Source organism: Dipodomys merriami, unplaced genomic scaffold (assembly GCF_024711535.1).
Source record: "Dipodomys merriami isolate MVZ:Mamm:240054 unplaced genomic scaffold, mDipMer1.0.p SCAF_1467, whole genome shotgun sequence".
Lineage (NCBI taxonomy): Eukaryota > Metazoa > Chordata > Mammalia > Rodentia > Heteromyidae > Dipodomys > Dipodomys merriami.
This window is the reverse complement of record NW_027202790.1, coordinates 54,089-75,705: the sequence shown is the minus strand read 5'-3', so window position 1 is coordinate 75,705 and position 21,617 is coordinate 54,089. Positions and strand designations below refer to the sequence as shown.

The following is a 21,617-nucleotide window of genomic DNA, read 5'->3' as shown; positions in this document are numbered from 1 at the left end:
TATCAGTCAGCCTGTTCATTCTTTCATTTCAAGATTAATTTTTAAAAAAAGATTCAAAGCCTTGAGTAATTGTAGAAGCAAATAGAGAAATGGACCTTCTTCAGAAAAAACAATTAACGTACAATTCTTAGATCAAGTATGAAATCCAAGGCTTACGAAGTCATCTGATTTTTATATTAAGTAAGTTGATGGATGGGTCCACATGCAAAGAGTCAGCTAGTAATTTAATCTTTCATTCTGGGGGAGTTGACTACAAAGCTCAGCTTTGAGAGCAGGTGTCCAGAAGTATCATGCTATTCAATAAAATAATGGTTATAAATAAAGAAATCACTCTTAATCTTTTTTTTTATATAAATGTTTAGTTTCTGTGGTGAAGGAAATGTCTAATTTGATTCTTTTAGTCTTTCTCCCTTAATTTCCCTTTGCTCTCCCTTTCCTCTCCCCTGCCCAGAGTTCTCATTTACAGTGGTCTAATCTAGGTTGAATTTATTGTGATTTTTTTTATTTTTTATTTTTGTGCTCATGTGACAACGGAAGAAAGTCCTTTCTTGGAACCAAAGTTCCCAAATGTTTATTCACTGGTTCTTTGAAAATTTGCAAGGTAGAGGAATTTTTAATTCATTGCCTTGGCTTTTTATTTTGGATTACTTCATTATTTTTTTTTTTTTTTTTTTTTTACTCCTCATCAATCTGTTTTTCTACTTTTATTTCCATTATGTTCTCCCCTCGTCTTTTCTTTTCTTTTTAAAATAAACCAGCTGTGCCTGGTTTCGTTGGAACAAAAACTATGCGCTTCAGTTTTTTTTTGGGGAGCTTAAAAAAAATTGCCATTAATCACTGATATCACAACATCCTCTTAAGGCAAATGATCCTGTTACTGTGTCCTCTAAATGTAGCGCTGAGAGTCAGAAGACTTCTGGCAAAGATAAAAATAGCCTTCCTGCTTGCTGGGTTGTTGTTTGCTTTTCTGGCAGTAGGAAATCTTTTGAATTCCTTAATTGGGTCACAGCTCTTCTGTAGCTTCTCTGCAGACATTCCCCTTTGCCTCCAGTTCTTCGATGCTTTTAGATCGTGCAGCTTTGCACCTGCCCTGAATTAGAGCCGAGCAACCTTTCCTCTACATGAAACTTTACTCAATCTGTGGAAACTTAACTCTACTGACTTTTTGTTCTTTTGGTGTCTGTACTAGGTCTTGAACTCAGGATCCTGGGTATACATGATCTCTTTGCTTTTTTTTTTTCCCTCAAGGCTGGTGCTCTACCACTTGAACCACAGCTTCACTTCCAACTTTTTGATGATTAACTGGAGATAAGTTTTAAGGACTTTTCTTCCCAGGTGGACTGTGAGCCTCAGATTTCAGCCTTCTGAGTAGGAGTAGGTGGTGAGCCACTACATCTGGTTGGACTTGTACTTAGAATGTTTTTTTTTTTTTTTAAACCACGATTACAATCTACTTTTCAACTCTCCTATCACATTTTAAAAATAAAATTTAAAGTTTTGCTACAAAAGGAAGATTCTCCCTGCTTTAGTTAATGGAGGAATTCTGACATTGACTTTTCCAAGTTTTCCCTTTTAAAAATTCTTCTGCAACTAGTTTGCGAGTTTGGCTATGGCAAAAGTTGTTTTCCCCTCATTTTTTTTCTCCTCCAGGGAGGAAATAAGGCTACCACCAAACTTCGATTTTTTTTGAAACTGAAAAATTCCTCTCAATGGCCACTTGTTTCTCCCAGATTCCATTTTGATTTTTTAGATCAATTTTTCCCACCATTCACTAGAGCTAAGTAATAGAAGGGAAGTTGCAAGATGAGATTGTGATTCTGCCATTCATCCATCCATCCATCTATCCCTTCATCCAACAGCTATTCATGGAGCGTGCTACTGCATGCTCTGGGAAGTAAGACTCCACCTGTTCTCAAGAGACATCATTACTACCCATCTATCCAGCCCTACATCTATCCATTCAACAGCTATTCATTGAGCACTTTGCTGCTCTCTGCTCTGGGATATAAGACTCAAAATCTGTTCTCCAAGAGTTCACTGTTCTGAGAGGAAAAGATGACTTACCATGAGTAACTTACAGAGCGTATGTGAATCAGAGGGCCGTGGCTTAAGGCAGAGGCAGAACTGGCTAGACTAGGGGTGGAGGCCTGGGTTAGCAGGGAGGAGGGGGCACTTGAGAGAGGAAGTAACCCAGAAGTAGAGATTATGAGTCAGTAGATCTGAATAGCTGGAGTTCCTCAAATGAGAAGGAAATGGCAACATGGAGAGATACCAAAAAAAGCACGTCAATTCAATTATTTTTCCTTTTTTTTCTTTTTTTTTGATTTTGTCAGTTGTGGGACTTGAACTCTGGGCCTGGGCACTGTCCCTCAGCTCTTCAGTTCAAGGTGAGCGCTCTACCACTTGAGCCACAGCGCCACTTCTAGTTTTCTGGTGGTTTATTGGAGATTAGAGTCTCATGGACTTTCCTGCCCAGACTATCTTTGAACCATGATCCCCTCAGATCTCAGCCTCCTCAGTAGCTAGGATTACAGGCGTGAGTCGCCGGCACCCGGCTACCGTTGTTATTATTATTATTATTATTATTAGTTCCTATCCATGCTGGTTCTGCATTTGTACAAGTACAGAAGTTGATATTACCAGCCAGGACCCATCTGGAGCCTTGCTCTACCATGCAGGTCTCCACAGCGCCACCTTGCTGCAAGATCGCGGCTCCTTTCAAATAGCTAGGCTGAGGAAAATTCCATTAAAGAATGCTATTACGTCAAGGAAATACCTGGACCTGGAGGAAAAAATAAAACAACAACAACACAAAAACCATAATAACTGAAGGAAGCCAGGCTCAGAGAGACACAGGACATGTCTTCTCTCATACGTGGAAATCAGATCGAAATTATAAAGGTATTTTATATATAAATGAAATGATAAACATACGTAGGGCCATATGCATGTATACATAAACGTATTAACTAAAAGGTGGTTTAGGCAGAATTTTGCAATGGTATAACTCTTTTGGACAATAAACTTACAATGAGTACCAGCAAGCTGGAACTGGAGGTGTTAGGGGAAGCGAGGCTAAGGGGAAGGGGAGAGATAGAGAGAGAGAGGGTGGGCAGAAATGCAGTCATAATATTCAATTGTATACGTGAATACGGAATGAGGAAAATTGAGTGGCTGAGTGTGGGGAGTTGGGAAAGATGGAGAAAGATGGATGAGAGGGGTGTGACATTAATTAAGATCCATTGTACTCACAAGCTGACATGTAATAACTTTGTAATAACTACTAAGAGATAATAAGAGAAGAATTTAAAATAGTAGAAGGGCTTGATGTACTCAAATGTGAACAAAATAAAATAATTCAGAGCAGAGGAAGGGGTACCTGTAGTTCAACAACCAAAAAACCACAATGTATACACATATGTTTATTTGTATGTGGGGGTTAGAAATTTCTAATAGTGTTCACTGAATACTCTCTTCCCCTCCATTTCCTTTGGCGTTTTTAAACCAACTGAAAAGAAATTAAATTTTGAATTTCATGTAGCTTGTCACTAGATGGGACTTTTTTTGTGGTGCCAGTCCCAGGATTTGAACTCAGGGCCTGAGCGTGTCCCTGAGCCTTTTTGCTCAAGGCTAGCACTCTACCACTAGAGACACAGGCTCCACTTCCAGCTTTTTGGTTGTTAATAGGAGGTAAGAGTCTTGGAAACTTTCCTCTTCAGGCTCAGATCTCAGCCTCTCGAGTAGCAAGGCTGACAGATGTGAGCACTCGGCTTTGTGCACCATTTCCAGATTATTCATTATTATTGTTCCTGGCATATATGTGTCACCAGTAATACAAGCAGCACTCTGAAAAAGAGAAGGCCACAGCATGCCACTTAACAGTACTGAAGAACGTAATGTTCCTGTTGAAATGGCCTCATTTATTTATAATATCCAAGTTCCTCTTTAGAAAATAACTTGTTTTCTGTAATCATGGTATTCACATAAGAGCATTTCCTTCTAGCCTTTTCATGTCTTTGACCAGGTTACTTAGACTCATAAAAACTAGGCCGGGTGCTGGTGGCTTATGCCTGTCATCCTACCTACTCAGGAGGCTGAGATCTGAGGATTATGGTTTGAAGCCAGCCAGGCAGTAAAGTCTGTGAAACTCTTTATTTCCAGCCAGAAGTGGAACTGGGGCTCCAAAGTGGTAGAGTTGCTATTCTTGAGCAGAAAAGCTCAGGGACAGCACCCAAGCCATGAGTTCAAGCCCTAGGAACCAGGCCAAAAAAAAAAAAAAAAGAACAGAAAACAACTACGATAATAATATTGTTCTGTAGAGAGCTTCCCTGCTACTATCATCAAAGTTCATCTTTGGGGTAAGGACTGATTATCTTTAACTCACAAATGCTTTGCATAAAATGATCTCTTTGGGTGTGGGTGTTGATGGTGTAGCTCCCAGAGTCACACTGTATCAGTTGCCTATATTTGGTTAGGCTGAGTCATGTCACCAAATATAGCCCTTGCCTTCTGCCAGCTGCATGCCAGGCTTCGGCCTCCCAGAGCCACAGCTGGCCTCCGGAGACGACGGATTTCCTCGTCACTGTGGCCTGAAGAGCAGTTCTGTTGATCAAACTGTCCCCCGGGTGCTTATAACACACTCAGTACCCACAGTCTTTAGAGATTGAATTTTACCCACCAAATAGGGCCCCGTGCCTGAACTGCTTAATGCCTTCCGTTCCAGTAATGAGATAACCAAACCTGGCTGTGTTTATAGATAGATGCTTTATCAACGCCAACCAGCCAACCCAAACCACTGGCTCTGTTCTATTCCTTTTCCTCCACTATTTTTATTTTCCTGTCCTTGACTCATTTGTGGAATGCTTATGTTTCAAGTTTAGGGGAATAAACTCATTGACTGTGTGCCTGGTAGCCAAACAGGAAACTCCAAATGGCTAAGTAGGGAAAGTTTTACTCCCTAAGGGGGTTTATTATGTACAAGAGATAAGGGTAGGCTGGTAGCAGAAGGGATTACATAAGCAGGCTGCTGTGAAGTGGAACTAAAATCAGGCATGTTCATTTAAAAAGAGATTTCCATTTTGAAAAGGGTATCCTGGAAAAAAAAAAAAAAGGTGACCTGGAAAAAAATTGTAAACAACTTCATAAAAGTTACATTCATCACTGGGCGCCGGTGGCTCACGCTTGTAATCAATCCTAGCTACTCAGGATGATGAGCTCTGAGGATCCTGGTTTGAAGCCAGCCTGGGCAGTAAAGTCCATAAGAATTTTATCTCCAGTGAAACAGCCAAAAAGCCAGAAGTGGTGCTATGGCTCAAGTGGTAAAATGCTAGCCTGGTGCAAAAAAGCTCCAGGACAGTTCCCAGGCCCTGAGTTCAAGCCCCAGAACCCCCCCCCCCCACACACACACTGTTATGTTCATATACAAACCTGTACAGAAATATTTATGTCAGCTTACTCATAATGGCCCAAACATGGAAGCAACCAAGATGCACAGATACCTAAACAAGCAAGCTATGGTCTGTCCAGACAATGGAATGCTGTTCACTGCTCAGAAGAACTGAGTAAACCAACCCACATAAAGAACACACAGGAAAAGATACACTAGTAAGGCTTGACTCTGTGGTTTCACCGACATGACATTTCTAAGAAAGGCACAGCGATCGAGTCAGCAGAACTAGCAAGGTTTAGAGGATTAGATTTAGCACTTTACCAGCCAGCTAGTTTATTTTCTTTCGGGATTTTCACTGTGAAGTATTTTGATCACTCCTCAGCATCAAATAAGTGACATGCAGGTCATATATATAGCCTTGGTTTCAAGGGAATATTAGCATTGAAAAAAAAGAAATATCTCTGTAGAAATTAACTTCAGACAATATAATGTTGCACCTTTGTCTCTGTATTGACTTATATTGTATTTTAAGTCATTTCAGGTAAAGTTTTTTTTCTTTTTTCTTTGTTTTTCTGTTTGTTTTCGGTTGGTCTTGAACTCAGAGATTGGGAGCTATCCCTGAGCTTTTTTGCTCAAGGCTAGTACATTACCACTTGAGCCATTGCTTCACGTCTCCCTTTTTTGTGGTAAATTAGAGATCAGAGTCTCGTGGACTTCCTTGCCCCAGATGGCTTTAAACCACCATTGTCGTAGCCTCCCAAGTAGCTAGGATTACTGGTGTGAGCCACCAGTGCCTGGCATGGTAAAGTGTGTGTTTGATTTTTGTTTGTTTTGTTTTTTGTTTTTTGGTGCCAGTCCTGGGGCTTGAACTCAGGGTTTAGTTACTGTCCCTGAGCTCAAGGCTAGCACTCTCCTACTTGAGCTTCAGTGCCACTTGAGCCTTTTCTGAGTACTTTTATTGGAGATAAGATAAGCTTGGACGGGCTTTGAACTATAATCCTCAGATCTCAGCCTCCTTGGCAGGCGTGAGCCACCAGCACCCGACTGGTAAAGTATTTTTTGATAGCTCTTGCTTGTTCATTTACTAGAGAGTTTTACAGCTACAAGATTTATACATATTCTATTACCAAAAGTCAGCTGTTACTTTGAGTTAAGTGATTCAGAAGTAGGATCTTCCTTGCAAGTGTGTTTAAAAAAAAAAAAAAAGCAATTAAAGCCATCTTCTTGTTCCTTGTATCTCAAATCTATCACACACACACACACACACACACACACACACACACACACACACACACACACACACACACACACACACACACACACACACACACACACACACACACACACACCCTTGTGAGCCAGGCACTGGTGGCTCACGCCTGTCATCCTAGCTACTCAGGAGGCTGAGATCTGATTGGAAGCCAGTCCAGGCAGGAAAGTCCATGAGTCTCTTATCTCTGGCTAACTACCAAAAAGCCAGAAGTAGAGCTGTGGCTCAAGTGGTAGAGTGCTAGCACCAAAACACAAAACAAAATACACACAACTTGTGATAAGTATGGCTGTAGGTAAAGCAGTTGAATTTCAATTTAGTAGATTTGGATATTTCTCTATACATTGGCACTTGAGAATGAAACCAAGTTTTTGGAAGAAATGGAAATGAAACGATCAAAGTTAAGTTTTACCTTCTCCCATCTTTCCATCCCTGCCTTCATTTTCTACTAAGAATAAGCTGAAGTTTTCAGTGGAACAACTAATTTTAGGATAAAACTTTGTGTGTGTGTGTGTGTGAGAGAGAGAGAGAGAGAGAGAGTCCTGGGGCTTGAACTTGGGGCCTGGGCGCTGTCCCTGAGTCTCTTTGTGTTCAAGGCTAGCGCTCTACCACTTGAGCCACAACATCACTTCCAGGTTTTTTGAGTAGTTTATTGGAGATGAGCATCTCACAGGGGTTTTTCTGCCCTTGGTAGCTTCTAACCATGATCCACCGATCTCAGCCTCCTGAGTAGCTAGGATGACAGGAGTGAGTCACCAATGCCTGGCTTTCCTGAGTTTTTTTTTTAAACTCAAAGTTAGTGCTTTATCCCTTGAACCACAGCTCCACTTAGGTCCTTTTTGGTAGTTAATTGGAGATAGGAGTCTCATGGGCTTTCCTGCCCAGGCTGGCTTTGAACCGTGGTCCTCAAATCTCAGCCTCCTGAGTAGCTAGGATGACAGATGTGTGCCACTAGCTCCTGGTTCTTGAGACTTTCTTATTTGTTTATAAACTAAGAAAAGCATTAAGTTCTGGTTCTTTTTCATATTAATATTGGCCGTGGCTATGGACAAAACTTGCTGATAGTCAAGGACAGTTTTCTATCTTAATAGTATTGTCCCCCCCCCCCCCCCCCCCCGTGGAATCTCAAAAGACATTGGAGCTCTCCAGTTCCTTTCTGAAGAGCTGTTCCCTTGTTGGGTTGGTGGGCCACATGTAAACTCTGGGTTCCAGAATATTCGATGAATTAAGTAAAGTCGTGCTGATGTCTGGCAAGGCCTGTCCAGCCTTAAGGCTTGGGAGAGTCTCTGCTTATCTGATTTCTGGAGTTAAGGTTCCATGAGATCAGAGTTCAGAGTGTTTTCCTAAAAAGTGGGTGTCGTCCTGAGAAGCAGCCACCACATTTTCCACTCCATTCCTTTAATGAACAACATGGCACGCTGAGGGTTCTCCTTCGTTCTCCCGCAAGGGGGAGGGGGACAGATGGAGGACCCTGTGGGGTGTGGAGATGGGCTAATTTTTATTTTGTAACTTGTAGAGCACATTGTATGTCTTAAATATGTATGTATGATCTAGCTAGCTCAGCTTACACATGGAGGTTTTTGTAAAAACAGAACTTTTGCAAGACAGACAGCCCATTGCTTTCTCTCCTAGTTATAAACAATGGTAGCATTTTAACTAATGATTATTGTGTATATGAGTGTGTGCGTGCATACATGCACACGTCCTTGGGCTTGAACTCAGGGTCTGGGTGCTTGCTATCTCTGAGCTTCTTTTGCTCAAGGCTGGCGCTTTACCCTTGAGCCTCAGCTCTACTTTTGGCTTTTTGGTGGTTCATTGGAGATAAGAATCTCAAGGACTTCCCTGCCCAGGCTGGCTTTGAACCACTATCCTCAGATCTCATCCTTCTGAGTAGGTAGGATGACAGCCAGGAGCCATTGACTCCCAGCTTACAAATACTTTTTGAAGGGCATCTTGGGCGACGATTGTGGATTAAAAATATTTGCCAAGAGTCTACGGTGCTCTTGAGTATGAGGTTGGGGTTCTTTACCCTCAATTGTCACTGGGCTAAACCTTCACTGAAGCCCATGCGTGGACAGACGTGTGGGCACAGACATGGCAGTTTTCTTACTTGGCATCTAAGAAAATATTACTGCTTGTTACATAGTTTGGTAAAAGGAACAAAACCCATCACCAACAGATTAGTTGGTATTTATGGGACAAAAACCCCAAAGATGGTTGCTGTGTGATGGTGTCAGAATGTAAATGGTAGAAATGGGTGGGCTTTTGCAAACTAGAATGACTTACTCATTAAAAGAGGGATATTTTCTTTTTCTTTTTCTTTTTTTATTTTTACAAAATTTTTATTGTAAAAATGTACAGAAGGGTTACAGTTACATGAGTAATGAGCACTTTTCATAGTAAGCATTGTTACCTCCTCCTTTATTTTCCCCCTACTATTACTTCCCTCCCCGCCTTTCCAACTCATCCAGCCCCCCCCCCGACTTTGTATTGTTCATTTTCAGTATAGTGTCCTATACATCTCATTGGCACAATGGGCCAGCTTGCATACCCATTTTAAGCGGTTCTGCAATATCCCTTCCCCTCCCCAAATTACAAAAATGTTTATATAAGGTGCAGAACACCAGCATAAAATCCAGTAAAAGAGGGATATTTTCTTTAACTACCCGCAAATGTCTCCCTTTTAAGTTTTGGTGAGCATGTTCAATGCATACTTTCCTGCAAATTGCCTTGTCTACAACCAAGTTTTGTCCTGTTTAAGTACAGCGTGTTTAAGTACAATTTATTGCCTGTTCAAAGCAATCAATTCAGCTGTGTTATTGAGTAATTTTAAAACCATCTATGAAAGCAACAAATTTAGTAATGGCCTTCTTTTACCTTCAGGTCGTGTAAACTATTCATACCCAGGATCCGATAGTTCTCTGCTTATTAATGGTAAGTGATAATTAATTTACCTTAGTGAAGTGCACAGAACTTGGAGTAAATTTAGAGCTAGGGGAGGAAAAAAATCGAGTTGTTGCTTCCACAAGTAGAGAAGTGACTTTTGTTTACCTTGTAAAATAACACTTGCTATTAATCAGCTATTTTCAGAGTCATTCCCCGAACATTATGACAAAAACTTTTTAGGAAATAGAATTGGTCTTGTGGAATTGTAACCCCTTTGGACAACTACTTAATAAGAATAAGAAAAAGAGTAAGAATTGAGGAGCCAGTTGTTTCCCAGTCGGTTCCAGTGGGATTAAGTGAGAATCTTAAGGACGAAAATGGACTTCATGGGACATTTGTTCCTGGCAACCTTTAAAATGTCACCATGAAGGCCTTTTCTCCATGTAGCTGGGAGAAATGGGCCACAAGGGGAAGGTTAGTCCAAGCTTTCAAACCAGAAAGAGGCAGCCCAAGACCACAGGCACGTGACCTTGCGAAGGACAAGGTCATTCAGTGTTGCTATCAAAGGGGACTCAGGGAAAGAGTCTACAGGATTCTCCTTACCTCATGTGCTGATAGGTTCTGGTTGTAGACAAGCTCAGGTTCACAGGGAAAGGGCCGGGTTTGTAGGTGTATCACAGCTTCCAAGGACCGAGTGGAGTCTCTTTTAAGTCTTTCTTGCTTCTTATTTACTATTGGATGCTCGATTTCAAGTTTCTGCCTTGACCATGCTTTCTTTTTAGCAAAACCTCTTAAAGGTCCTTGGTGAAAGTTGTCATTGTTGTCATTGTCCCTCAATGCACAAACCTAGTCTGCGGTCTGTGGGAAGATGAGCTTTGTGACCAGGCTTCCTTTGGGGTGCTGTCTAAATCTGGGTGCTGTGAGACTTAAGCCTGAACTGAATGGTTAGATGCAAGCTGGATTGCCAAGCGTTTTGTCAAGGCTGAGCAGTTCATCAAAAACCCCCTCTTCATCAGACTTGGGTGTTTTCACACCATGGTGCTAGGAATAATGCCACCCTCCGCATAATACACAATTGTGCCATGTAAACCATTCCAGCAGAAATAACAGTCACAATGATGCCAGGCTGTAACATTTCACTGTAACAGTGTAGGCCAGGGGCTGGAGGCCTGGCTTCCCTGGTAGAGCAAAAGCAGCAGGTATGGAGTTTGAGTCCCAGTCTTGGATCTAAAAACAGAAGTTTGTAGGCCCAAAGCAGTCCCCAGCAGTGAGAGAGGACAATGTGGCAGAGTTGACCTCGATTTGGGAGCATTAGAGCCAGACTCAGGTTTAGGTTCAGTGATTGAAGACAGTGAGTCCTCCCACCCAGGCAAAATGATCAGCTCTTCTTCGTTCAGGTGGATCAGTTGTTACTTCTGTGCTGGTCCTTGTTGCCATGAGAAAAACTTATCTACTAGTTTCCTTAAAGCTAAAGCCACTTCATTGAAAGAAGTCTGTTATTTAGGAGATTGCCTTTCTGGTTTTCTCTATTAATATCTTAAATAATAAATTAAAAAATATCTTATTAAACTGCTTTGACTTAGCAAAGGTACTGGGGCTTGAACCCAGGGCACTGTCCCTTAGCTTTTTCACTCAAGGCTGGTACTCTACTGCTTGAACAATAGTTCTACTTCCAGCTTTTTGCTGGCTAACTGGACATAACTGTTTCGTGGACTTTTCTGCCCTGTCTGGCTTTGAACTGTGATTCTCAGAACTCAGTCTCCTGCATAGTTAGGATTACAAGTATGAGTCATCAGCACCTAACCATCTATTTATGTTTTGAAGTTTTACTTAGCTTCAAACTGTAGAAGTAGGCATAATGATCTGCCTTTTTACTGTTGCTTACACAGACATTTTACATATGACAAAGATACACTGTCAGAAGTTAACATTCTCTTAAACCAAAAGACACGAAGATAAAGAAATGGGGGGGGGGGGTGGAGATGGAAAGCAAAAGCTTCCTGTCTCTCTCTTTCAGCCAGATTCAGGAGTGTGAAGTCTTTTTTTTTTTTTTTTTTTTAAATCAGTTGTGGGGCTTGAACTCAGGGCCTGGGTGCTGTCCCTGAGCTTCTTTGTGCTCTCTGCCACTTCTGGCTTTTGAATGGGTTATTGAAGATAGAGTATCCCCGGGACTTTCTGCTGGGGCTGGCTTCGAACCTTGATCTTCAGAGCTCAGCCTCTTGAGTAGTTAGGATGACAGGTGTGAGCCACCGGCACCTGGCTGAGTATAAAATCTTAATTGACATAGTCTCAGGTCTAGTATCAAGCTGCACAGGTACCCAAACGGTCGTGTGTGTGTGTGTGTGTGTGTGTGTGTGTGTGTGTGTGTGTGTGTGTGTGTGTGTGTGTGTGTGTGTGTGTGTTTAAATAACAAACCGTCTAGGGTCAGATGCCAGTTTATTCATTTATAAATGAAGAATGAAACTTGTAGGTAGATTAGATGTTGAAATTAAATGACAAATCCATTCTCTTTCCAGTGGAGAAGATCTAGAATAGATTTGATCCTTGCATACTCAGTCAGTAGGGGAGAAGGGCACTGACACCATTCCTTTATCACCTGATTTAGAAATAGGTTCTGCCCACTCTCTCAGTCCTATTTATAAAGTAACCTCAAGAGAACCACATCTAAGGGCCAGTGACTCACACCTGTCACCCTCCCTTGCTATTCAGGACACTGAGATACAGAGCATGGTATCATGAAGTCAGCCCAGCTGTAAAAGTCTGCTAGCTATTCCATTTCCAAAATGGTCAGCAAAAAGCTGGGCTGGAGGTGTGGCTCAAGAAGTGGAGCACCAGCTTAGATTTTTAGAGGTAGTTACATGAAACTCTAGTGTATGAATTTATTGCTTTTAATGAAGACAGACTGAATGAATGTATCACACTTAATGAAGACAGACTCAAGACACACACACACACACACACACACACACACACACACACACACACACACACACACACACACACACACACACACACACACACACACACACACACACACACACACACACACACACACACACACACACCCCTTCCTTCTCCCAGGATTATATTGGAGATTAAATGTATGTGGTTTGAGCCCAACTACAGAAGGTGGGTGGTTTTTTGGGGGCATGGTGTGTGTGTGTGGGGAGCTAGGAATATTAGTGCTTAATGGTTTACAAAAGAAGAAATAAATGACAAAACAAGAGCCTTGGAAGCTTATATAAAGGTTGTCTACTGTTGAATGTGTGTGTGTGTGTGTGTGTGTGTGTGTATGTATCAGAGGTCAATAATTCAGACTGTTTCCTTTTGCCCATCTTTCCTTACCAATACTGAATTAAAAAGGGAAATAAATAATATAAATATACTTATGAAATATAAATATCAATTTAACTATGAATAAATATTAATATATAATAAATAATAGATTGGGGCAATTTGTAGTCCTTCTGGCCTTGAGACTGAAAGCACTCTGGTTTTCTTGGTCTGCCATAATTAGGATCTCATAGAAGAGGGCCTCTGTTCTCACTTGTACAATGTTCCTGCTCTAACTTCCAGAACTTCTCTTGAGTTAGAAGCTATTTCTTGTTTTGTTTGGATTAAAAATAGCCAAGTGCTCCTTCGACCTCTTTCTCACGTGCAAATTTTTCATGCAAATATTTGATTTTTGTTGTTGTTGCCTGTTGTTCTTACTCAAAGAGGCTGAGATCTGAGGATTGCAGTTTGAAGCCAGCCCAGGCAGGAAGGTCCTTGAGGTTAGGATCTGCAGTGAACCACCAAAAAAGCTGGAAGTAGAGCTGTGGCTCAAGTGGTAGAACCACCAGCCTTGAATCAAAAAGCTCAGGGACAGCACTCAGGCCCAGAGTTTAAGTTGTACTACCAGCACACGCGCGCACGCACACACACACACACACACACACACACACACACACACACACACGTCTCAAAAAAACAGTCACATTCTGAGGACCTAAGCATTAGAAATTCATAGAAATTAGAGGAAGGATAGGGTACAATGCAGCTCCTAATAAACCATTTCTAAGTAAATTTATGTACTAAGACCATCTTGAGAATATCCCTTCTGTTATGAACGACAAGTCTGAAATGTAGTTTCCCCAGCTAAGCGAGAGGAAGTGCAAATCACATCCTCCCAATGGTGCCTACCTCCATGTCCACTGGTGCATCTTGGGTAAGCTTTGAGTGAGACATGGAAGTGAACAATTAACTTCCCTTTGACTTATGTTGAGGCTTTATTTTACCTATGCAGACTAAGCACCATGAGTACATACAGATGCTCATGTATTGTTCTCATTTTTCTTGTGTGTGCTGGTCCTGAGGCTTGAACTCAGGGATTGGATCCTGTACCTTAGCTTTTTCACTCGAGGCTAGCTACTCTGCTACCTGAGCCACAGCTCCACTTCCTGCTTTTTGGTGCCTAATTGGAGATATGAGTCTCACGGCCTTTTCTACCCAGGCTGGTTTTGAACTGCAATCCTCAGATCTCAGCCTCCTGAGTAGCTAGGATTACAGGTGTGAGCTAAATGGCTACCTATTAGATATTTTTTCTTCATGTACATTATGGATACTTTTATTACAACAAATGAGAAAAGATACTTTTTCTAAGAAATGAATAGTATGGCACTTTTGTAACGACATACATGTGTAATAATATGGAGAGAAAAAGAAAAGTCCGCCAAATGTTTCCATACGTTCTTTGGAAGTGTAGCCCAGAGATAAGAAAGATTTTAATGGCAGGAAGTTGATGATGCATATGAGGCTGGCAATAGGAAAAGCATTGGTGAGCAGTCTTGGAAAGAGGTTTGAAAGCACATGTTTATCAGAGATCTAATAGCATTTATCCAGAAGTTCCCAAAATTGATGAGTTTCCAGGCCATGTTTACCATTCTTTCTTTTCTTTTTTTTTTGGTCGGGGGGCTTGAACTCTGGGCCTGGGCGCTGTCCCTGCGCTCTTCAGCTCAAGGCGAGCGCTCTACTGCATGAGCCACAGCTCCACTTCCCATTTTTACCGTTCTTGAAGCCTGTTAGTCCTGAATCATTGAGGGACTTATTAAATCAAAACTAAGTAATAAAAATGAAAGAAGGCAGACATATAAATAATACGCATTTTGACTCTGATTAGTAATAGGATGTATTTTTTCAAATCTTACAGTTTATTCATAGGCAAACTAAGGAAAACTCTGAGCATAGTTCAGCTGATATAGATAGAATGTTTCCAAAATACAGATTCATATAAAACACAGTTAAAGCCATTTCCTTCCTCCCTTCCTTCCTTCCTTCCTTCCTTCCTTCCTTCCTTCCTTCTTTCCTTCCTTCTGTCCTTCCTTCCTTCTGTCCTTCCTTCCATCCTTCCTTCCTTGTTTCTTGTTCACTCTGTCCCAGAGCTTTTTTAAGAGCTCAAGGCTGATGTTCTAACCCTTGAGCCACACCTCCACTTTTGGCTTTTTGGTGCTTGGCTGGCTTTGAACCTTGATCCACAGATCTCACCCCCAGACTAGTTAGGATGACAGGTGTGAGCCAGTGGTCCCTGGCTTAATCTAACTGGCAAAACAATTAAATGTTTCAAATAATTGTTTCTCTAAGCTCTCCTTTTCTTTTGGCTTTGCAGTTTTGGATAAGTAGGATATTCCTAAGCCAGTGTCCGCTTTGGTAGTGCCTCTTACTTGTCTAACAAATAGCTTCTCTTTCTTTTCTTTCTTTTTGTCTGAGACTGGGATTTGAACTCGGTATCTGATACTTTCACTTATTAGCTGGCACTCTACCACCTGAGCCACGCCCCCCCAACCCCACAAATAGGGTTTCATTCTGAACTTCAGATCTACTAAATGGAAAACCTAATATGTTTTCCTTCAGGAAAGCTGTATGTTATTTTAGTCCATTGACTTGAGTGCTTGGGTGAAATCCCCTGCTATCTAGTAATGGTAGAAATCATGTCATTTTGGAAAAAACACATGATACTTTTTCTCAGTTGTACAGACTTAGCACCTTTGCGTAGAAGACCGAGAATAAAACTTGTGACCTCTAAAGTTTGGGCTGGAGGCCTGGCTTAAGCAGTAAGCGCCTGCCTAAGCAAGCACAAAGTCCTGAGTTCAAACCCCAATAGAACAACCACAATAAGAAAGTGTTACTGCTCCCCTCTGCTCCCCCTCCCCCCCATACTAGGACTTGAACTCAGGGCCTTGAGCTGTGGCATTTTCATTCAAGACTGGAGCTGTACCATTTGAACCACCACTTGCAAAAGACCTAGCCTGACTTCCTGCCAAGCCCTCGCCCATTCTGTGTGTTCAGGTCACCTTGCCCTGAGCATGAGAAGTGCCCAGCCAGAGGCATGGTGGGGCCTGGGCGCCATTCCTCTGCCTTACCTTTAGGGCCTATTTTAGACGTCCCTCACCCCCAATAACCAGTTGTCGTCCCTCTACTTCTGTTCCTGACACAGTGACCACAGCCCTAGGACAGCGATCTTCCTTTTATATATAGGATCTGTTGTGTGACCCCTGGTAGATCTCTGGAACAGAAAACAAGTGCGCCTTCCCTCCCTCTCCCTCCCACCCTCTCTCCCTCTTCCTCCCTCCCTCCCTCTGTCTCTCTCTCCCTCACTCCCCCCTCCCCCCATCTCAGAAGTGACTAAGGGGCAGATAACTTACAGCGTGAATATTTTGGACAAAGGGACAATTGATGGGCCCGGGCAGGCTGGTGTGGGAAGGTGTGACATTTCATCATGCCACTCTGAAGGCTGTGTGATTTCACACTTAGAAAAAAAAAAATTTTTTTTTTCTGGAATTTTCCATCCAGTGTTTTCAGGCCTCAGGGGGACCACTGGGTCACTGAAATCATGGCAAACAAAACAGTGGGTAAAGGAGGAATCACGGTGTAGCAAAAGGCACGGGGTACAGGATCATGACCCATTTGTGGTGGGAGGCAGTGGCCCAGAAGTGGGGGTCTGTGACGTCAGGGTGTGGTGTTCATTCATAGTGTACCCCAAGGTCGGCATTCAGGAAGCGTTTGGTGGTTAGAATGGAGTCCCCGGGGACCTGGTGGGCTTTAAGTTTCAGGAAACATCTATTCTCAAACAACATTTCCTGGTTTAAAATTTAGAGTGTAGCCAGGCACCGGTGGCCCAGGCCTGTAATCCTAGCTACTCAGGAGGCTGAGAGCTGAGGATCCTGGTTCGAAGCCAAGCTCCGGCAGGAACGACTGTGAGACTCTCATCTCTAATTAACCACCAAAGAGCTGGAAGTGGAGCTGTGGCTCAAGTGGTAAAGTGGTAGCCTTGTGCACAAAAAGTTCAGTGACAGTGCCCAGGCCCTGAGTTCCAGCCCCAGGATCAATACTGGGGGGGGAAAAATAACATTTAGGGTGTGGTTTCTTGAGGACTCAATGATTATGTTATCCTTCGCCTCAAATATACCTACTGCGGGGCCGCGAAGGTGGCTCAGTGGTAGAGCGCTTGCCTTGCATGCATGAGGCCCTTGGTTCGATTCCTCAGCACCACATAAGCAAAAAGAAAAAAGCCAGAAGTGGTGCTGTGGCTCAAGTGGTAGATTGCTAGCCTTGAGCTGAAGAACTGAGGGACAGCGCCCAGGCCCAGAGTTCAGGCCCCACGACCGACCCCCCCAAAAAAAAATTAATTAAAAAAAAATATATATACCTACTGCCTACTAGGTGTAAGATTTCATTTTACATTTGGGACGTGGTGGGAGATTTGATTAGGGACACAAAACCACTTCAACTAAAATGTTTATAGATTGCTTGAAGACTATATAAATTGCTTGAAGACTAATTGCTTGAGAAAAGACAATAAAATTGCTGCTCATCTTGCAGTGAGAGAATGGCATGAATTCAATATTGGTATGAAATCTCAGGGAAAAATTGGAGAGAAATCTGGTGCCTACAGTGGTTACTGGTTTCGATAATGTTCAGTACTGCCTTGGTTTCAGAATGGTTTGGGCCTTGGGTGACAATTACAACCAAAAATCATCCCTTAAAACAAGTGAAAACCAACTGGTTTTTAAGAACTTGGGGACGATAAAAGGTGTATTTAATTGACCTCTTACCATCTAGTTCCTGATTTTTGTGTCATTGGTCAGGAAATGACAAATACAGCCATTTTTCCCCCTCCATTTCAGAAGCTGGTAGATGAAATCTCAGTTGGTTCTTTTGACAATGTTTGAAAGGTTTTTTTTTTGTTTTTTTGTTTTTTTTTTCTTCTCATTTGACACGCAGCAAGGACATATGGGCGCAGGAGAGGTAACATTATTGCTTTTAATTTTTCAATGTGTCACTTGTATGGGGACCACTCAAACTTTCTAGCCTATGTGGCGGGGAGGAGGGATGGGAAGTGGAAGAGTAATTCCTCTGTTATCCTGAACATCTTAGACCTCATTGGAGAGAGTAATGAGCTTGTCATAAATTACTAAAATGTGGGATTTAAAGTCAAATAATTTCCCGCTGTTATATTAGATATTTGACTTACTTATAGCTAAACATTGGCCTCCCCTTTTTTTTTCTTTCTGAAAAATAATTTCATAGGCAAAAAATATTAAAGAACTTCAAAAAGGAGATAGACTTACTCTGACCTCAAAATGCCTCATTATCTTGGAGGCTTAGGTATAATTACTTTCTGCTAACTTGTTTTACTGAGACACATAATACATTTGATGGAAACTAAGGTGAGTTAAATAACTCGTCTTATATCTCTTTCCAATATAAGGGAGGAAACTCTCCAAAGGCTAAGGAATTTTAGAGATTCATTCCCTAAAGTGCCAGAATAAACCTTTTTGTTCATTTGCTTTATTTATTTATTTTTATGCCAGTACTGGGACTTGATCTGAAGGTTTCCTGCTCTCATTTGGCTTTTTGCTCAAGGTTGATGCTCTATACCACATGAGCCACCCTCCACTTCAGGCTTTTTGCTGGTTAATGAGATATTAGAGTCTCACAAACTCTTATATAAATGAGACCTGCCTCTTGAGTAGCTAGAATTACAGGTATGAGTCACCAGTGCCTGGCTGCTTTTTTAAAAACTATAAATTAATTACTATTTTTTTTAACCATCTGTAATCGTTTGCCATTTTATTTAAAAAAAAAAAAAAAGAAGACATTTTAAGTCACCTAGATTTTTTTTTTCTAAAGATCATTCCGATAATCACCTTCAATTTTGTAATCACGTTTGCTTGCATTTGCCATGTGGTTATTATAAGGATAAATTTGTAACAACGATGCTATTGTTCTTTGTGTTTAGTAATGAGAGTTAAAGGCAAATATGCCAACAGAAAGATGTTGGCGTGATCCAAGAGTGGAAAACACTTGAGACAGATTTCTATTGGATCCATAAACAAATTCCTTATGTAGTACCGAGCAGTAACAGTGCTTTAACAGAGTTTTGCACGAGTTGGGAAGGTGGCTCAGTGGTAGAGTGCTTGCCTAGCATGCATGAAGCCCTGGGTTCGATTCCTTAGTACCACAGACACAGAAAAAGCCCGAAGTGGCGCTGTGGCCCAAGTGGTAGAGCGCTAACCTTGAAGAAGCTCAGGGACAGCATCCAGGCCCTGAGTTCAAGACCCAGGACTGGCAAAAAAAAAAACAGAAAAAAAAAAAGAAAGAAAAAGAGTTTTGCAGTTATTTGTAGCTCTGTGTTTTGCTTATCAGGTAAAATTTTCCACGTTGCCGTTAAGTAAATACATGAAGATAGTTAATACACCTAAGGCATTTCTGGTCTTTTCTCACATATTCTGGTGTTTTCAAAGAACAAATTTAATGTCCTTTTATTTTTTAAACAAACAAAAAGGCATCTTTGGTGAGCCCCGCTCCTCACTCTGCTAGATACGCATCTTTACTGTGCTCTAGGCCTGTCAGATTCCCATGGCCAGCAGTGAGTTCGTCTGTCACAGTCGGTGGGTGTAGATGACCCGCCCGTCAGTCAGGGCCTCCTCCAGGCCACCGTCCATCAGATCTAGTAAAGACCCTCAGAAAGGCCAGCATCAGATAACCAAACTCAACTCTCAGTGCACCCACCTCTGCCCGGGCCGGGCTTGGAGGTGATGGGAACTAAGTGATCCCATCCCCTCCCAGCCAGAGGGGCAGATGAGAGCCAGCAGCTCCGCTGGGCCCCGGCCGGCCGGCCAGGCCTCCTCGGGAGGCCCGGTGCACCTGCTGGGCCCCGGCCGGCCGGCCAGGCCTCCTCGGGAGGCCCAGTGTACCTGCTGGGCCCCGGCCGGCCGGCCAGGCCTCCTCGGGAGGCCCGGTGCACCTGCTGGTAGTCGCCCTCCCTGCTTTTCTCTTTCAGGTCAGTCCTCGCTGTTTCCCATGGAGGATGGGTTCCTGGACGATGGCCGCGGGGACCAGCCTCTGCCCAGCGGCCTGGGCTCGCCGCACTGTTTCCCCCACCAGAACGGGGAGCGGGTGGAGCGCTACTCCCGCAAGGTGTTCGTGGGCGGGCTGCCTCCGGACATCGACGAAGGTACGCGGGGAGAGAGGCCCGGGCAGGGCCCGGAGGCCCGCTCCGTTCTCGGACTGGAAAGAACTGACAGTGAAAACAGACTGAAAAGCAAAGACCTTCTGGGCTGGGATGGAGCGCTGGCCTAGCAGGCAGGAAAGCCCCGGGTTCGATTCCTCAGGACCACAGACACAGACAAAGCCAGTGGTGCTGTGGCTCAAGTAGTAGAGCGCGAGCCTTGAGCCAAAGAAGCTCAGGGACGGCGCCCAGGCCCTGAGTTCAAGCCCCAGCACTGGCAAAAACAAAACAAAACAACTTAGAGCAGGGTGCCACCCCAACTACAGCCCCCGCTGGTTCCCGGTATTCAGTCATCACGATATGGTTTTCTTGTCCCCTCTTCCTGTCTTTTAATAAAAGAGAGGAGGTGAGCAGGGCAGTGGGAATCAGCGCAAGGAGGAAACTGCCCAAGGATCTGTCATTGTGAACAAAAGATTGCTTTACAAACAACAAACAACAACAACAAAATCCATGTGTGTGTGTGTGAGAGACAGAGAGAGAGAGAGGGAGGGGGTGGTTCTTGGGCTTGAACTCAGCACCTCAGCACTGTCTTTGAGCTTTTTTGCTCAAGATTTATGCTCTACTACTTGAGCCCCAGCTCCACTTCCAGCTTTTTTGTTAATTTATTGGAGATGGAGTCTCGTGGACTTTCTTTCTTGCCCAGGCTGGCTTCGAGCTGCGATCCTCAGATCTCAGCCTCCTGAGTAACTAGGATGCCAGGCGTGAGCCACCAGCACGAGGCCCAACCGTTTTTCCCCCCTATGTATGTTGCCTTGCCAAAGTCGATTAATTGTTTCTTTATCTTTCCTATCTTCTGTGAGTACTTTGTAACTGTGCATAGTTCATGGTTTCAACATATAAAATCTTTTTTTTTTTTTTGTGCCATTACTGGAGCTTGTTAAGACCCCATACTCTCTCTTAGCTTTCTTTTTTCTTTTTTTTTTTTTTTTTTTTTGCTCAAGGATGGTCCTCTACCACTTGAGCCACAGCTCCACTTCTAATTTTTGCTTGTTAGTTGGACATAAGAGTCTCATGGGCTTTCCTCTCCAAGCTGGCTTTGAACTACCATTCTCATATCATCTTTGCCTCCAGAGTAGCTAGGATTACAGGCAAATTTTGTGCTTGGCAAAATTTAAAATCTTTTAAGCATGAATGTTTGAGAAATGTGGAACATAGTCGTATTTCAAGAAAGGGAATCTTGGGGTAGAGGTGGTAAAATGCCTGCATAGCAAGCACAAAGCCCTGAGTTCAAACCCAGGAGGAGGAAGAGGTGGAGGAGGGGGAAGAGGGGGAGGATGTGGGGGAGAGGGAGGGGGAAAGGGGAAAGAGGAGGAGGGGGAGGAGAAGAAAGAGGTGGTGATTGTAACATTCTGTGATTATTTTCCTCTTGCATTCAGCAAATATTTACCTGCTTTCTAAGCAGTGTGTTCTTCTTCCTTGGCTGTTTTTAGTAATAAGCAAGATAGAAAATCCTTGCTTCTGTAGAGTTTATGTTCTCCTGGAGTTAGGCCCATAGAAATGTATAAACAAGCCAGGCACTGGTG

At 42.8% G+C, this 21,617-nt stretch overlaps 1 protein-coding gene across 2 annotated transcripts in view; it reads left to right on the top strand.

Moving 5' to 3' along the window:
- The window catches only part of Cpeb4 (cytoplasmic polyadenylation element binding protein 4), an 82,807-nt gene that overhangs the window by 43,277 nt on the left and 17,913 nt on the right, over nt 1-21,617 (top strand). The window contains exons 3-5 of one of the 2 annotated variants that reach the window (XM_070021897.1): nt 9,543-9,593; nt 17,805-17,828; nt 19,867-20,040. In XM_070021897.1, coding sequence (XP_069877998.1) covers nt 9,543-9,593; nt 17,805-17,828; nt 19,867-20,040 — 249 coding nt within the window. The remainder of the gene's footprint in view (nt 1-9,542; nt 9,594-17,804; nt 17,829-19,866; nt 20,041-21,617) is intronic. The other variant, XM_070021898.1, reaches the window with a different exon arrangement.